General features: G+C 54.4%; 7 protein-coding genes across 7 annotated transcripts; 5 read left to right on the top strand and 2 right to left on the bottom strand.

Annotated features, from left to right (window-relative positions):
• The first annotated feature begins 3 nt into the window (after window positions 1–3).
• Window positions 4–2,051, top strand: DL89DRAFT_163567 (uncharacterized protein). Its single transcript, XM_040883697.1, has 2 exons — window positions 4–153; window positions 230–2,051. The coding sequence occupies exons 1-2, from the start codon at window positions 106–108 to the stop codon at window positions 1,937–1,939; spliced, it is 1,758 nt and encodes a 585-aa protein (XP_040743286.1). The 5' UTR covers window positions 4–105; the 3' UTR covers window positions 1,940–2,051.
• A 112-nt stretch (window positions 2,052–2,163) lies between these two features.
• DL89DRAFT_275000 (ENTH-domain-containing protein) lies at window positions 2,164–3,582 on the top strand (the record flags this gene model as incomplete). Its single annotated transcript, XM_040889248.1, has 2 exons — window positions 2,164–2,780; window positions 2,844–3,582. The coding sequence occupies 2 exons, from the start codon at window positions 2,164–2,166 to the stop codon at window positions 3,580–3,582; spliced, it is 1,356 nt and encodes a 451-aa protein (XP_040743285.1).
• DL89DRAFT_163520 (uncharacterized protein) lies at window positions 3,469–5,360 on the bottom strand. Its single transcript, XM_040883696.1, has one exon. It carries the CDS (start codon window positions 5,150–5,152, stop codon window positions 3,647–3,649), a length of 1,506 nt encoding a protein of 501 aa, XP_040743284.1. The 5' UTR covers window positions 5,153–5,360; the 3' UTR covers window positions 3,469–3,646.
• Window positions 5,361–5,687: 327 nt separating this feature from the next.
• Window positions 5,688–7,395, top strand: DL89DRAFT_267781 (uncharacterized protein). Its single transcript, XM_040887664.1, has one exon. The coding sequence runs from the start codon at window positions 5,715–5,717 to the stop codon at window positions 7,173–7,175; it is 1,461 nt and encodes a 486-aa protein (XP_040743283.1). The 5' UTR covers window positions 5,688–5,714; the 3' UTR covers window positions 7,176–7,395.
• Window positions 7,396–7,529: 134 nt separating this feature from the next.
• Window positions 7,530–10,265, bottom strand: DL89DRAFT_267780 (DUF1253-domain-containing protein). Its single transcript, XM_040887663.1, has 2 exons — window positions 9,065–10,265; window positions 7,530–8,678 (listed from the first exon to the last, which is right to left on the bottom strand). The coding sequence occupies exons 1-2, from the start codon at window positions 10,208–10,210 to the stop codon at window positions 7,566–7,568; spliced, it is 2,259 nt and encodes a 752-aa protein (XP_040743282.1). The 5' UTR covers window positions 10,211–10,265; the 3' UTR covers window positions 7,530–7,565.
• A 1,081-nt stretch (window positions 10,266–11,346) lies between these two features.
• Window positions 11,347–13,186, top strand: DL89DRAFT_267779 (uncharacterized protein). Its single transcript, XM_040887662.1, has 2 exons — window positions 11,347–11,726; window positions 12,809–13,186. Exons 1-2 carry the CDS (start codon window positions 11,610–11,612, stop codon window positions 12,995–12,997), a joined length of 306 nt encoding a protein of 101 aa, XP_040743281.1. The 5' UTR covers window positions 11,347–11,609; the 3' UTR covers window positions 12,998–13,186.
• DL89DRAFT_257827 (uncharacterized protein) lies at window positions 13,096–14,790 on the top strand (the record flags this gene model as incomplete). The annotated part of the gene is made up of 1 exon (XM_040885554.1): window positions 13,096–14,790. The coding sequence occupies one exon, from the start codon at window positions 13,096–13,098 to the stop codon at window positions 14,788–14,790; it is 1,695 nt and encodes a 564-aa protein (XP_040743280.1).
• Window positions 14,791–15,249: the final 459 nt, after the last annotated feature.

The raw sequence follows: 15,249 nt of genomic DNA, 5'->3' as shown, positions 1-15,249 counted from the left end.
AGCAGTCCCGTCCTGGTTCAATTCAAACACCTCTTTTCCGTATACTCCTCTCGTTTTCTCTATTTCCCCCTCCACCTTTCAGCATTTGAACTCGTGTTTACAAAAATGTTGCGTGCGACTTCTCTGAGCTCTAGGGTGCTGCTGAGAGGCAGTGTAAGTAATCCCACTTTGCAGAATCCGAAAACTGGCGTCTGCCCTTCCTCTAAATTTTTTGGCATTTCTTGCATAGGCTTTTAAGGCGACAAGCACAGCTGGTTACTCGGCGCGCATGTCGGCAGCCCGGCGGTTTGCATCAACGACCCCCACAACTCCCACAGGCGCAGCTAAGGATGCCGCAAAGGACGCTGTAAAGGACGCTACGAATAGTGCTGCGAAGGAGACTGTGTCGGCCACGCCGAAGCCGACTACTGCGCCGAAGCCAGCTGCGTCGAGGAAGACCCACAAGATCCGCAACACCGCAATCCTGGCGCTTCTTGCCGGCTCAGCGTTTGTCGGCGCTGCCGCCTATGCGCAGGAAGATGTTGATTTCGATGAGAGCTTTGAGATGTACGTTCCAGGCGCCCGGCGCTTCATGCAGCTGACGCGGCACCATGACGACAGCCTTCTGATGGCGCTGAGCGACGTGGGCTTCCATGTGTACGACGACGTGGCATACACGGCCAAGTTCATCTATGGCCAGCTCTTCAACCTGTACAACATGCTTGCCTATAACAACTGGACCGGTGAGACCGCTGACGACGACGAGTCTGGCCGCAAGCGCGATGTGGCGGCGCCGCCCAAGATCGAGAAGCCCGCTGCCCCGAAGAAGGAGAACAAGTCGACGATTGATGATGCTCTGCCGTCGGCACCCCTGAAGAAGATCCAGCTGGCTGTCGAGATCCCGCCTCTGGTGACCGATAACTCGGCTGTGGCTGAGCTGTCAAAAACGCTGTCTGCGGTCGTGGCAGCCTTTAACAAGAAGGGTCTGTCGCCTGAGAACATGCAGCAGCTCAAGGCACTGAGCGACTCGCTGATCGCACTGGACCTGCACCTCAAGACGCTGAAGGACGAGGAGCGCAAGGTCGTTGAGGCAGCGCTGGCTGAGGAGCGCAAGAAATTCGAGTCGACACTGACGGAGTTCCAGCAGGCGGCGCGCATTGCACTGGCATCGCGCGAGGCCCAGCTGATCGAGTCCCAGGAGGCTGAGCTGTCTGCCGCCGCTAAGGCGTCGGACGAGCGCCTGATTGCGGAGCTCACTTCGCAGCGCGACCTGCTGGAGCGCCGCTTCAACCGCTTCGTGCGTGCCCGTGTCGATGAAGAGCGCGGCGGGCGCCTGGCCCACCTTGACCGTGTCGAGGCACAGTTGCGCGAGCTTGCGCAGACTGCCCAGCAGAGCGGCGGTCTCCTGCGCCAGTCGCAGGCGGTGGCCCGCCTGAGCGTGGCCATTGCATCGCTCAAGTCTGCGGTCATCGAGGGCAAGAAGCAGACACCGTTTGCGTCGGAGCTGTCGGCTCTGGCCAGTGCTGCGACAACCGATTTCCCAGCCACACAGGCGGCTGTGGCAGCGATTCCCCATGAGCTGGCTGAGCAGGGTGTGCCCTCGCAGGTGGAGCTGGAGGACCGGTTTGAGGCCGTGCGCAAGGAGATCCGCAGTGTCTCGCTTGTGCCTGAGAACGGGAACTTTGGATCGCAGGTCCTCTCGGCGACCCTGTCCAAGGTCATGTTCGAAAAGGAGGGCCTGGTCGAGGGCGACGATGTTGAGGCCGTGCTGGCCCGCACCAGCTTCTACCTTAGGGAGCACAACCTGGATATGGCGGCGCGTGAGCTGAACCAGCTGCGCGGCTGGCCGAAGAAGCTGGCCGAGGACTGGATCACCACCGCGCGCCGTCGCCTCGAGGTCGAGCAGGCCCTGCGTGTGGCCGAGTCCGAGGAGTTCCTGGCAAAGTTCTCGCTTGTTTAATGCGATAAACCCCACGCTTCTTAGATACCCAAATATACCCAGCTCTCTTTGTTTCCAAGCCCGCTGGGATTGGTCTTGTGCCCGCCACATATTGTGGTGGAGACTGATAATCCCAAAGGCGAACCTGCCGTCACTGCCGGCTTTCTGCCCTCCCCACTCTTCAATTTCACCACTTTTTTCCATACCCTGTTCCACATCTAAATCGCCTCTCTCTTGAATCGACGATGGACTTGAATAAGCTGTCAGACATTTCAATTTGGGACGTGCGCAACGTCTACAACAAGGTGAAGAATGTTGTAATGAACCTGACCGAGATGGAAATCAAGGTCAACGAGGCCACGGGTCCTGAGCCCTGGGGCGCCTCCAGCACGCTCATGATGGAAATCGCGGAGGCAACACACCGCTCGCAGGCCTTCAGCGAGATCATGCCGGCCATTTACATGCGATTCAATGACACTGACCCGTCGAGCTGGCGCCAGGTCTACAAGGCGCTGCAGCTGCTCGAGTACCTCGTACGCAACGGCTCTGAACGCGTTATCGACGACGTGCGTGGCCACATCACGATTATCAAGATGCTGCGCAACTTCCATTACATTGACGACAACGGAAAAGACCAGGGCATCAACGTGCGCCAGCGGTCAAAGGAGCTGCTGGACCTGGTGAATGACAGCGAGCGGGTGCGCGAGGAGCGTAAGAACGCCAAGACCAATCGCAACAAGTACAGCGGGTACTCGGGCGGTGGAAGCATGGAGGGCTTTGGCAGTAGCCGGGGCGGGTTTGGGAGTACTGGCGGGGGTTCTGGCGGTAGCCGGAGTGGGTTTGGGAGCAGCTCAGGCGGGAAGTACTCGGGATTCGGCCGCGATAGCTATGTGCCGCCGAGCTCATCGCGCTACAACGATGACAGCGAGTCAAGCTCGCAACGCTCGGGTTCAGAGTCTGTGGCAAATTCCCGATCTGGCCGGTCCTCAGCCAAGCCCCTGAAATCTGCGACAACCCCTGTGCGTGAAAAGACCCTGCCAAAGCCTGCCGAGCCCGTGGTTGCCGATCTGTTTTCGTTCGATGATGATGTTGATGCGTCGCCTGCAGTTCCTGCGCTTGGTGCAGCTTTGGTTGCCCCTCCATCCGCTGCACCGGCCACCACCAATGCACTGGCCGATGACTTTGGTGATGACTTTGGCGACTTCCAGGGTGGGTTTTCTTCTGCTCCCCAGCCTGCTGCTGCTCCTGCGGCCCCCACTGCTCGTGCTGGTGGTGGTATGGACCTATTGGGCGGTGATGATCTGCTCTCTGGGTTCCAGCCTCTGTCAGCATCGTCGACAGCAGCCACTGCTGGATCTTCCCAGCAAACATTCGGTGATTTTACTGGTATGTCGCAGGTATCTACACTACTGCAGCCTGTGAATTCCACGCCTGCGAAACCTTCGCCTGCAGTGCCTGCAGTGACGTCGCCTACCCCCTCAAGCGGCAGCAAGAGCGGTGCAGCCAAATCAGATGCATTCAGCGACATCTGGGGAGCCAACTCAGACCTCCTGTCGCTTGACTCGCTGTCGCTGTCCAACACAAAGGGCAAGGGCGCAGCGGACCAGAAGCCAAAGTTCTCGATGAACCAGCTTGCAAACCAAAACAAGTTTGGCGGCATCTAGACCCCCTGTGCGCTCTATTTCGTTTAGACTAGGAGCAGAATGTAATGAAACACACATGCATAGTTTAAGCTGGAAGTTTCGTTCGGATCTGAACATCCATGAGCGATGGTATGACGTGAGCAAGTCTCTGCAGCCATTCAGTCCCCGGTTCATCGATGGGCGCTGCTGTCTTTATCTCTATCACCTGGAGTCGGCAGTGGGTTGCGAGCAGTGCAAGCTCTGCTAGTGGCATTCCATATGAACACTCTGTTGTAAAGCAGTCGATCTGGAGGTGCCAGAGCCGTGGGAGCTGTATTATCAACACCTCGACAGCACGTAGCTCAACGCAGTCAGCAACGATGTGTAGGCACTGCAAGAGTGGCCAGTTTGTTTGCTGGCCAGGCAAAAGACACAGTCGCGGGATATCCAGCCTGGCATCTTGGAGCACCGGGCTGGCCAAGGCAAGCATGGAAAAAATACTCTGATCACGGTCACCCAAGTGCCCATTTCCTCTTGCAAGATGCAAATCCAGCGCTTTGACCTTTTTGAGTATGCGAACATCCAAAGCGTCCCATCTGTCGACAGACTCATGTAAAACGAGCGACTGAACTGGCGATGCTACAAAGAGAGAGTAGAAATCGGTATACACAGCGAGTGCCCCTTGGATGTCCAGCTCTCTGAGCCTTGGAAACACCAATATCATACCCTCACTAGAAACCGCCACTGGCGGGACTTCGTTTTCTGCGAATTCCAGTCTCAGTCTTTCAAGGTAAGAGAACACAATACTACCATGAGATGAATCGGTGAAATACGTCCAAGGAAACGATCCGTCGACGAGGTATATGCTGAGATACTGCAGCTGTGTCGCCATGATGCGCGGTAGATGCATGCGATGGCGGAGAACCACCGGTGCGCTTAGTGTGAGACCAGTGATATTTTCAGGCGAGCAGCTAGGTGCATCAAGCCCGAGCTGTGGCTGGTGCAATTGCAGTAAGCGCAGCTTTGGTAGTCTCGCTGAAACAAGCATGCTGATGAGGAATCGCTGAGGTCCGCCCACAGTACTCTCCTTGTCTGCGATTTCAGCTATGTTTGGTATGTTCCGAAGCAAGTAGTCGCTTGTGTGGCGAGTGGATACGATGCTTGGCAGATACTTGTTGGGGGCTATGTAGCTTTTAAATCTTAGTGACTCCATAGCAGACCATGTACCTGAGCTAAAGTGGAGCTGGTCCAGGGCATCGACCAAGGGAAAGGCGCTCCCGCTAAAGATGCCAATAATCATCAGCCTCCGTGTTGCTGCAGACTGTTGCGATCGAAGGATGAAGGGTATGTTGGAACTGACGCCGTATATTGCCGGCTGCCCAGCTTGTGTGGCATCAGGATGCATCTTCTGGCGTTCCACAATGGCTGTCTGACAAAGCTGCTGCTTGAGCTGCTGCATCCACCTGCGGCACACGAGTGCTAGCATCATAATTTGGCAATACGTGTCCATCCCGTAATTCTCATGTAGAACATCATTGCTGGCGCATAAGAGAATCTGCCGCAGTATGTCTCCGTCGGCCAAGTCATTAATGTTTTTAGGGTGGTCAAACATTGGTAGGCAGCGATAGAAGAGGAAAGATAGGCTAGACACGGCTTTGGTGCAAAGGGCATGCAGATAGATGGCCCTACACGCTCACTGGAATTCCAGGCACCAAATAAATAGCCTATGTCATACGCCCCTCCTGCGTCACCCACCACCTGAGCAGTGTGTTCTAGGCGGCCAGTATTTGCAAATACTTTTTCTGTACGACAACCTGCACTCTTAAACACAGATATTTGGCACACCAGGGATACGTAGAGACCATCCATATCCAGTACCATTGTATGCTTCGAAACCCGGTCTCTATATGACGAGCTATGAGTTTCGAATGATATGTCTCAAACCACCATCGTCGTTGGCATCATCAATCTCGGTGTCCAAGCGTGACAGGCTTAGATATCAATGCTCTGGCTTTTGGATTATAGCTTTATTTGGTTACCCATGCTCTAGATATGCGGTGAGAGACTGTGGCTGTCGGCATGGCTTGGAACTCCAAAGCAAAAATTTTGATTTGATACCAATTCACCATTCTCTCCTCCATACTCTTCCTGGTTTTCGCAAGTTTTGTGTTATTATGACCAAGAGAACGAACTTCAGCGGCTTCTTGGATGCTGGCACTAAAAACGATCCTGCAGTCGTGCCATCTCAAGGGTCGACTCCTCCCAGTGCGCAGCCAAACCCAGACGAGGCACCAGTCAAGTACCTAAGACATCTGCTTGAAACGAGGCTGTCGATCAGTAAAAACTATATGGAAGTTCTGCCGAAGGCCTACAATACGCTCCTAGTTAACCGAGTGAAACGCGACGCTAGTGACACCCTCGACGAGGAGGTCATCGTGGGCAGCGCAAATAGGGTCGTTGCGCACTGCAACGCGTTTACAGGCATTGTGAGGAACATCGACTTGGTCTGCAACACCCTGGACGAGACCATTGTCCACTTCCTCAGCGAGCTCCCACCTACCGAGGAAAAGAGGGCAGCTATTAACGAAAACGGCGAGTACTTCTCCCATCTGCTGAAAATCAATGTCGGCAAATTCGACCCGTATCAACTTGCAATCGACCCAGAGAAGTATCTGGATGCGTTCATTCCGTCATTTATCCTGGATGCACCTACGCCCTTGTTGAACTGGCGAGAGTTTCTGATCATGTACGGCTCACCGCTGCTTCGGAGCTTTGTTATGTACGACCTGCATATAAGCTGTAACTGGACGACGGCGAAGACGAAGATTGTGAAGGCCTTCGGCATGCAGCACAGCATAGAGACGGTGGGAAGGGTCCGATATGGCATGGGCCAGCTCTATCAAGTGCAAGACATCCTTCACCACGTGTCCAAGTACGGCAAATCGAAACGCTTACTCACCCTGGGTGTTATTGCCGGTGTTTGCACACTCAATCAACAGCAGATGTTCGTCAACGCAATTGAGGGCCGTGGCAAGTTTAGAGTCGGGGAATTCAATTTTTCCGAGCTTTGTGGAGACTATCCACATACGAAAACCGGAGCTGCTTCTGTCCCTGTCGCCGCCTGTACCTCAGCTGCTGTGCCCTCTACCACTAGCGTTGATCCCACGCCGGCGCCGGCGCCTGTCCCTGTCCCTGCTAGGGCTGCTACCCCTGTCCCAGCTACTATGCCTACTGCAGCTACTTCGAGTAAGCACAACCCCACCTACCGTGCCTTTGTTCATCCTACTGGGCGGCCAGTTGGTCCCAAAAGCCCACTTCTCGCCTCCGCAACCAGTACATTTGCTGGCTGGGGACCCAAGGCAACAGCCAGCGTATTATCGACTGCAGTTCAGAGCTCTGGCTCACCCTTAGCACCAACATCCACTACCACCGCTACCCCAGTATCTGGTTCTGCAATTCCAATTTCCAATACTGGCTCTGGAGCTACCGCAACATCCTCCCATGCGTGGGTCGCTCCTACCAGCGCCACTAGTAGCACTACCGTGTGGTTTGGGATCAAACCGACCACAGGAGCCTCTGCAACTTCGGCAGCCGCTCCTACCCAAGCACCTCCCACTAGCACATCTGACTCATAGGCTCGATTTAGCCCTGCCTCCAGCCAAATTGACTGCACGAAGTAGTGGCTGGATAAGATTGACTACTATGCCGGCAGTTCATATGATAAGATGAATCCAAATTTACCGGTGTGAATACCATGAGGGTTGATCGTTCGAATGTCTAGATATGATAGTATCACGCTGTATACGTGATGGCTGTGTTGAATAGGCTTCTAGTTATAGGCAGGACGAATATAACAATACCCACTACCCATATATTACCAGACAATGTTATTGACGAGGGGCATCAGCAGAGAACGCACTGCCGACTGCGATGCAGATATATGCAACCAAACATTAATATGCTGCCACACTCTATTCATCTTCTGACAAGCCAGTTGAAAATGTCTGTATTGGAAAGTGCGCTTTCTAAGCAAATGTGTATTGCGACTTTTCGCTGGTTAAGAGCTGCGTGACAAGACGGGTGCCAACGACGCGCTCAAGCTTGAGCTGATCGTATTTTGTGAAAAACGCAGTGCATGAGAGCAGCTCCGACGCTGCCGTCTCGTCGTTGCTGGTCAGCATCAGATTGACCAGCTCCGAGTAGAACAGCGGATGCTCAGGCAGACCGTAGAACACCATGTTGTGGATGCCCTTGATTGGGTACCTGTGGAAGAAGTGGGCGCGCTCGCTGTACAGGATAAAGCTGATCTTGCCGTCGTAAAAGTTCATGCGGGCGCGCATAGCCTCAGAGCGCGTCGAGTACTCTGAGATGGCAGCAAACGAGCATGCGCGCTCTTTGCAGTAGTTGCGGATGCGCACGAAATCAAAGTAGGAGGGGACAAAAATCAATGTGTGCTTGTCGCCAACAGCTGATTTCTCAATGTCGGGCAGCACTTGCTCGGTAAAGTGGGAAAAGCGATCGTCTGCGGCGCTAAGCAAGCGCTTGACGCCCAGGCGCTTGAAGATCTGTGGGACCTGGGCAACAACGTCTGTCACAGCTCCTGCGTACGACGGCTTGATGCGAACCTTGCCCTCGATGTTCTGGCAATTGTTGGTAAAGACAGCCTGGACCTCTGGCGTCAAGTAGTCAGAAAGCATGATGGTCTGGCGGCGGTACTTTGAGGTGCCATCGAGGTACCAGTTGCGGATGCGAGAAAAGTCACACCCATGGTCCTTCTTGGGTGTGCGGTTCAGGTTGGTGAACATGTGCATGACGTGGTCCCAGTTCTGCATCAGCAGCGTGTCACAGTTGTCAACAATGAGCACTTCGATGGACGAGAGGAAGTCAAAGTCACGGCGCTCGCCCTTCTCAGCGCCTGTTGTCATGCGCAGGCCGATTGGGGAAGCAACAATAATGTCGGACGCGTAGAAGCCTGCATAGAGCTTTGCCGCGTTGTTGCGTAGCTGGATGCCAATCCGGAAGGCATCGTCGATATTGCCAGCAAAGGTGTGCTGGTAGTCTGCAGGCTTGCGCTTGTTGGCCTTGGAATCATCCTCGTTCCCGGGCCCGAACTCCTTCTCGAACCGGGTTTTGGTCATCTACATAGGAACCGCGTCGGCAAATGGGAAAATCAGCCGACTGCTTCTTTGTGAGTGGGCTTGTGTGAATCGTCGATATCGGAAATGCAACGGAGAGTCCGACTGCAGTGCCAGCGCATATGCTGCGTCTCGTTGCTGACTGGCCGGTCTCCCAGCAGACGAATACAACATCGCGCTAAGCAATCCATGAGACCCACATGGACTCTAGTCAATGGCTGCAGCCAGATGCATACAATAACGGCCTCCCTTTTGGCATCCCCCAACCTGCAAAAGCAAGTGTGCGAGAGAATGGCAATTCGGAAACAGATACCAGCGAATCCTCATTTTCGAAATGGAGCCACGCCAAGGAGCAACATATTCCCAATACAGGCACAATGGCGACTTACCTCTTGCTCCGACGACAGCAGCCTCAGCACCTTTTCGACAAACCGGTAGGCGCTATTCCTGACGGGCAGGATAACCAGAACCCTGGGGCGTGTAAAGCCACGATCGCGGAGTTCGCCAGCGTCCTTGCCGGTGGCGTGGGCCCTGGCTAGTCTTGCGTTGTTTTTGCGCTCACGATCGCGCGACTTCAGGACGTGGTTGACAGCATGCAGAGCATAGGCAGTGGTCAGCTCATCGTCATGCTCTATGGTGCGGCCTGCGTAGACCACATCGCGGTACTGGTCAAACCAATTAAAGATTGACGCCTGGTAGTCGGTGAAGCGGTCAGAGTTATTGAGCTTGTGGAACGGCTTGACAAGGCGCTGCTTCAGCGGCCGCGGGTTACGCTCCTTGATGCCCTCGTTTCCGGTGTCAAACAAGACCGTGTTGCGCAGAATCGGGTCGTCTATGGGCACCTGCTTGTACTCCTTTTGTGTGACCGCTGCCAGCTTCTTGTGAGCCAGCGGCGAATCGTCGTCGGCGACGTGTGCAGCAAGATAGTCCTTGAGCTCAAACACCTCTTTGAACCCATCTATTTCAGTGTCATCCTCCTCGTTGGCCTGCTCCTCCTCCTCCTCTCCCTCGCTAAGATCGTCTTCGCTCCGAGCCTCGCCTTCCTGCTCGTCCTGGTCATCCGATCCGGCATCGACCTGCCCATAGTCTGCTGCAGCTTCATCCTCGGAGTCGGTTGCTGGCAAACCACCATGCTCGCTCTTGTCATAATCCACAGCAGCATACTCCTCTTCTTCCTCTTCCTCTTCCTCTTCTTCGTCCGAAACAACTGCAGTGCGCTTTGCAGGAATGGCACTCGATCCACCCAGAGATTTCAGCAGACGAGAGTAGGCATCGGGCCTGGCGCTCTTCTCCTTCTTCGGTAGAAACGCCCCCTGCTTTCCGAGATGCCGCTCGTATCTCTCCCGACCTTTCTTGGACGAGAACCTGACCTCGGCCTGGCGATGCGAGCCGTTTTTGCTCATGGCGCGGCTAATAAGCTCGTCGAGGTCGTTTCCACCGCTGGCGCTGCTAAGCGGATCGAGCTCTCCATAGTCTTTGAGTTGCTGTAGGTCCTTGCGAGAGAGCCTCTTTGACTTTTTCGATGGCGGCGGCATTTCGTATGCTGTCTTTTGGGGGAGTGGCTGAAATGCGCGAATGAAGCTAATGTGGAAGCAAGAAGAAAAGCGGTGCAAAAAAGCCTGCACGCTTAAAAAAAAATAAAATTTTGAATAGCCCCTGCTGATTATCCGATCTCATCGAGTGATCATGAGTGGGTGATGGCCTGCTATGTTACTTGGACACACGATAGGCTGGTGGCAAGGAAGGTGAGACAAAAGGGGGTTCGAGGCTGGTTGGCTGGCTAATCGTCAGCGCTCCTTTTTGGCAGAAAGGGTCCGAGTAGACTTGGTGCTGAGGGGGTATAATCGGAAACGGATTCACACCCTCGCGCTATCCGCAACTAAGCAGGAAACATTTGAAAAGCAAATGGCGAGGCCCAGGTGCGACCCGCTATCCTTTTTTCTTCATCTTATGTGTCGGTGGTGTAAACGGAAACGAATAACATAAACCGCTGTGTAGAAAAATGGCTGGAAATCAGAAACCAGCAGCTTGCCATTGGAAATCGGATAGGCGCCTAGCATGGGCTCCACATACAACCTCCACCAACCATAGCCAGCGTCTGCCGGCTCTTTATTCGCAGCCTGCTCTGAGTCTGCTTGTTGCAGGCTGTGTCAGCAGGCCAGCAGATGCACGCGCAAAATACGCCCTTTCATACGTTGTGCAGCGGTTTGCAGTCCTGCCGTGCGGGCTCCATTTTACGTAGGCAATGTTGAGGGATGTCATCCACAAGTGTCTGTCACCAATGTGTTGTTTTGAATGCCAATGCCGGCTGACCTACCACCAGTCACAACAGGATGAAAACCACCAGTGGCTGTTCGCGATCCACGCTTGCAAATTCACAATCTAGCTGCATCTATAATTTTACTGTGAGAACCCTCCTCTTGAGCACCACAAACTGCAATTACCCCCAGTCAACCTCCCTCACGCCCATCACCCTGCCTGGCCTGGCAGAGCCCTTCCACTCCCCACCAGCAATCTGCAAAGCCGGCAGCGGAACAACTCCGGGTGTGCATGTATCTCACACCTCTAGCCTGGTGCCTATTTCCCCACCGATTGTATGAGCACTTTTCTGTTTTCGTCGTTTTTATAAAGCGTGGAGAGTAGCGCTTGAATCCACCCCTTTTTGCATTTCCAAAATTTTCTTTTTCTTCCTTGCTGATACCTGCGCTTGCATTTTGTGATTCTCTTTCTTTTTTCCTTCAGCCCGCACTCCTTTTCCCCCCTACACTTTTACCTTACACCGTGTCCCCTTTCCTCGGGCGAGAGGATAGCGGGAGTAATTCTTACAAGTGGAGCAGGCAGTAGTTTCGGACGCTACAGAAAGCAATCGGAAGGGCTGTGCTCTCAGCGTACAGAAGCACATTATCTACAACGATTTATTGCAACTGACTAAGCATGACGCTGTTTGTTGCCCACGTTAACGAGCAGGCCACTGAGGACGACCTGCGTAAGCTATTTGAGCCGTTCGGAACTATCACCGATATCGACAAGAAGCGCACGTACGCCTTTATTGTAAGTTTGCTACCTCTTTAGTATGCTATGTGTTTGCTCCCGGCCGAGACGAGCTGCAGTGGTTTGAACCAGTGGGAGACAGCGCACGCAAGCACCAGTAATGCACCGCAGTCGGCGGGAGACGCGATGAATTCAGGCACCATGACATATCTACATTGCGTCAGCATCCAACATCTGGAAGCATTTCCAACGGCCCTCGCAGCTTGTATTCAGACACCCTCGCCACCTACGATGCACACATGAGCAGGCCGCCTTGTCCCTGTTTTCAGCCTGCATCTCACCCAACCTTTCCGGCAACCCGCATCTGTATTGACCGACACCTACCAGCGGTGCACCATTCTTCTCCACCGTACGACAAACAAGTCGTCATTCTAGCAGTCATAACTTCTTGTCTAGCTGCGGTAAAGCGACTTCCGCATATGTGCCATGCGCAAGCCTCCACCAATTTTGTTCACTCCGACTACCTGTTAGGTCGCGGCGGATCATGCAGAGTGCGGGTGGGTGCAGGAGAGGCGGTATGAGGGGCTAGCAGGTTCTCCACCATCTGTTTCTGAGCGAAAAAAAAAGAAAACGACTGGCGGCTTTCATTCCCTCTGCATTTTTTGTCTTTGCTCGCTAGGCATGCCCAGCAATCCCCTAGTGCTGCTTGCCATTGGTTGGCTATTTTCTTTGTCTGGCCCGCTCGTCGCCTGCGTTTGGGCTGCTTTGGGACGATGCTCTGAGAAAATGGACCCCTCCGCTACAAGAAGCGTCTGCAAATTGTGTTCTTGCTGGTTTGTTGTGCCGCCTGCCGCCCCATGTTTGCCTTCTCCCGTTTTCAACCCCCGACCCGCGGTCGCCACTATTTCGCACTGTGAACTGCTGTTTTGTTGGGGGCCGGGCACTCACCCGTGGGTGTGTGCATTTTTGCCGGGCGCTCCAGTTTAGCCAGCAGGCGGAGAGCGGCTCCAATTACCCAGCCAATAGGTGACCGCAACACCTGATGCAGCGATTTCGGATACGTGCTTGCCGTCTGGCCATGTGATTCCCGTATAGTATTTGTTCACACAACGCCGTGCATGCCCCCTTTGTGCTTTGTATAGGACTATGCCGACATCGAGAGCACCGACTCCGCTATAAAGGCGCTTCACAATATGGAGTTCATGGGCTCTAAGCTGCGCGTTGAAGTCTCAAACAAGACTCGGGGAGATGACGGGCCCTCGCTGGGCGATCTGCAAGAGCAATGCTACCATTGCAAGGAAATCGGACACATAGCAAAGAACTGCCCGTAAGTGAATATGCCAGCTGCAACCTTATTGCTTATTTTGCCAATGCCCATCCCAGCTCCCACGTTCTTGCCTATTGCATTCGAAACCCCTCCTAATTTTGGATGCATTCCCTCCCTCATCCACCTCTCCTCGCCAATAGTCAGCTGCATCAGCAATCATCCTCGCAGCAGCTGCAGCAGCAAAAACCGAGACCACAAAAGCAGATTGCCACGTCAGCGAACGAATCACTGTACATGCAGATGTTTTCGCAAAAGCAGCAGAAACCGCCCCGACCGGGCCGGATGAAGCGCGTGTCCAAGGGTGACAGCTGGCTAACCAACCCGTACCAAAAGCAGAAGCTGACCACAAAGGGCGATCCGCGGCTCTACGCCAAGGACCACACACCTGCCTCTGATCTCCAGGAGGATCCGAGCATGACGGGTGGGTATGGCGAGCAGCACCTGGGTGCAAATACGTTTAGGACTGACCCCACTTCGTCCCAGTCATCATCATGGATCGAGGCTCCAAAGCCAAAGATGCCGCTGGCTGACATGCCGAGTGTGCCGGTATTTCGGGTAATGCAGGACGAGTATGCGCGGGTGTATGCAGAGCACCAGAAGGCTGGCAAGCAGATATCACACTATGAAGTGGCTAAGCAAGCGGCGATTAACCTTCGAAAAACGGCTCACACCGGCCAGGGGCTAGGAATAAAACACACTGCGGCGCTGCCAACACCAGACAAGTCGAGCGGTAGCACCATCACGCAGCTACCACGACCGCCGCCGCCTCTGCCGCCCCCACAGCTACTCCCGCCGTATCAACCCTCTGGCTCTGCCTATCCAAATGTCACACCACCCCTCAACACAGGCGGAAGCATGACAGACAAAGAGAGCACTATGACGGCTACACCGCCTGCCGGCAGCTACCGGTTCCCCTCTCCACACCAGCCATCGCTTGCCAATCTAGGTGGCGCACCCGTGACTGCTGGAATGATGTTGCCCGTTACCGGGCCGACGTACTCGCCACAACCCTCCCAAGTTGCACACGCGTACCACCACCCACCGCACCCACCGCACCCACCGCCCATGCCGCCTCTACCACCTCCGCAGCAATCGGCCCTAATTATTGCACAGCCACCACCTACACCTCTTCCTCAACCACAGCCGCAGCCAGCTGCTAATTTACCGGTGGCCGCTGCACATACTGTCGAGTCATCACACTACCCGCCTGGAACGGTGGTCTACCTTCCCGTGATCACCGTTTTACCCGGCAGCAGTAGCGCTCCGAAATCGGCGTCGACCACCCCGACACAGCCGGCTCAGCAGTATACGCAGTTCCACTCCCCACCCATCCCCGGGTCGATGACCCACACTATGCCTCTGTACAGCCACGTGCAGATGCCAGTTCCATCGGGCGCTCGGCCACCGCTGCCCCCTCCCCTTCATCCTCCTCCCCCGCAGATGCCCCAGGCGTCCAGCTCCAAGAGCATGTCGCCGGGTCCATATGATTACAGTTCGCAGGTCATAGATACCCGCGACACTGCTGGATATGAGCGGGAAAGGAACATGCCAGCTGACGATTATGTCGCACCCCTCCCAAGCATGCCAAATTTCACAGACCGATATACTCCCGGCTCACGCAGTCGGCGCGGGTCACTAGCGTCGTCGACAAGCGGACAAGGCAGATCTGGGCGGGAGTCACGGGGCGACCAGTCGTCGCGTGGCAGGAGCCGGTCACCGAGCCGGCACAATCACCGATCATCTGAGCGCCAGAGCGAGCGCTCGAGGTCGCGGGAGCCAACCTCTAGACGTAGATAATCGCAAACAGGTAGAATTAGTCGCTAAGTACCGTCAGTCTCTTCTTTAATCTTTCCACTTACTATAGCTGTACTTTTGCACCGTCAATACATTTATTAAACCGTTCCTGCCTGTTCGCATTCGCAAAACCTTATTATACGAGAATCTTTGGGATGGGACAGGTCCTGTTCATGCTTGATCGTATTGTGCCTGCTTGAACACGAACAATCGGCAAGCCGCTGTGCCTCAAGCTGGATGGTATTTGCCATGTAGTCTGAGGGTTTGTAACCATACACTCAATGAGGGCAGTCTGTTTGCTCCTTAATTTGTATAATAGCGTGTGCGGCATATGCTTTTCTTATTGCGACAATTGCGCATATACAAATGTGGAGAACAGCCCTTATTGTGCTTGACAAGAGTACCCTTCTGATTGTAATAAGCACAGAATGCCCGCACAAGCAATTGTATAAAGCAACGCCT

The sequence above is a fragment of the Linderina pennispora genome, assembly GCF_002104995.1.
Source record: "Linderina pennispora strain ATCC 12442 chromosome Unknown DL89scaffold_7, whole genome shotgun sequence".
Lineage (NCBI taxonomy): Eukaryota > Fungi > Kickxellomycota > Kickxellomycetes > Kickxellales > Kickxellaceae > Linderina > Linderina pennispora.
Note: the sequence above shows the minus strand (reverse complement) of the source record. Positions and strands in the feature narration are given on the sequence as shown.

Coding starts and splice junctions, on each gene's coding strand:
- DL89DRAFT_267779 (XM_040887662.1), top strand. CDS start 11,610: ATGACGCTGTTTGTTGCCCACGTTAACGAGCAGGCCACTGAGGACGAC. Junction 11,727..12,808: donor AGCGCACGTACGCCTTTATT/GTAAGTTTGCTA, acceptor TGCTTTGTATAG/GACTATGCCGACATCGAGAG.
- DL89DRAFT_163520 (XM_040883696.1), bottom strand. CDS start 5,152: ATGTTTGACCACCCTAAAAACATTAATGACTTGGCCGACGGAGACATA.
- DL89DRAFT_163567 (XM_040883697.1), top strand. CDS start 106: ATGTTGCGTGCGACTTCTCTGAGCTCTAGGGTGCTGCTGAGAGGCAGT. Junction 154..229: donor GGGTGCTGCTGAGAGGCAGT/GTAAGTAATCCC, acceptor TTTCTTGCATAG/GCTTTTAAGGCGACAAGCAC.
- DL89DRAFT_267780 (XM_040887663.1), bottom strand. CDS start 10,210: ATGCCGCCGCCATCGAAAAAGTCAAAGAGGCTCTCTCGCAAGGACCTA. Junction 8,679..9,064: donor TGCTGTCGTCGGAGCAAGAG/GTAAGTCGCCAT, acceptor GTTCCTATGTAG/ATGACCAAAACCCGGTTCGA.
- DL89DRAFT_267781 (XM_040887664.1), top strand. CDS start 5,715: ATGACCAAGAGAACGAACTTCAGCGGCTTCTTGGATGCTGGCACTAAA.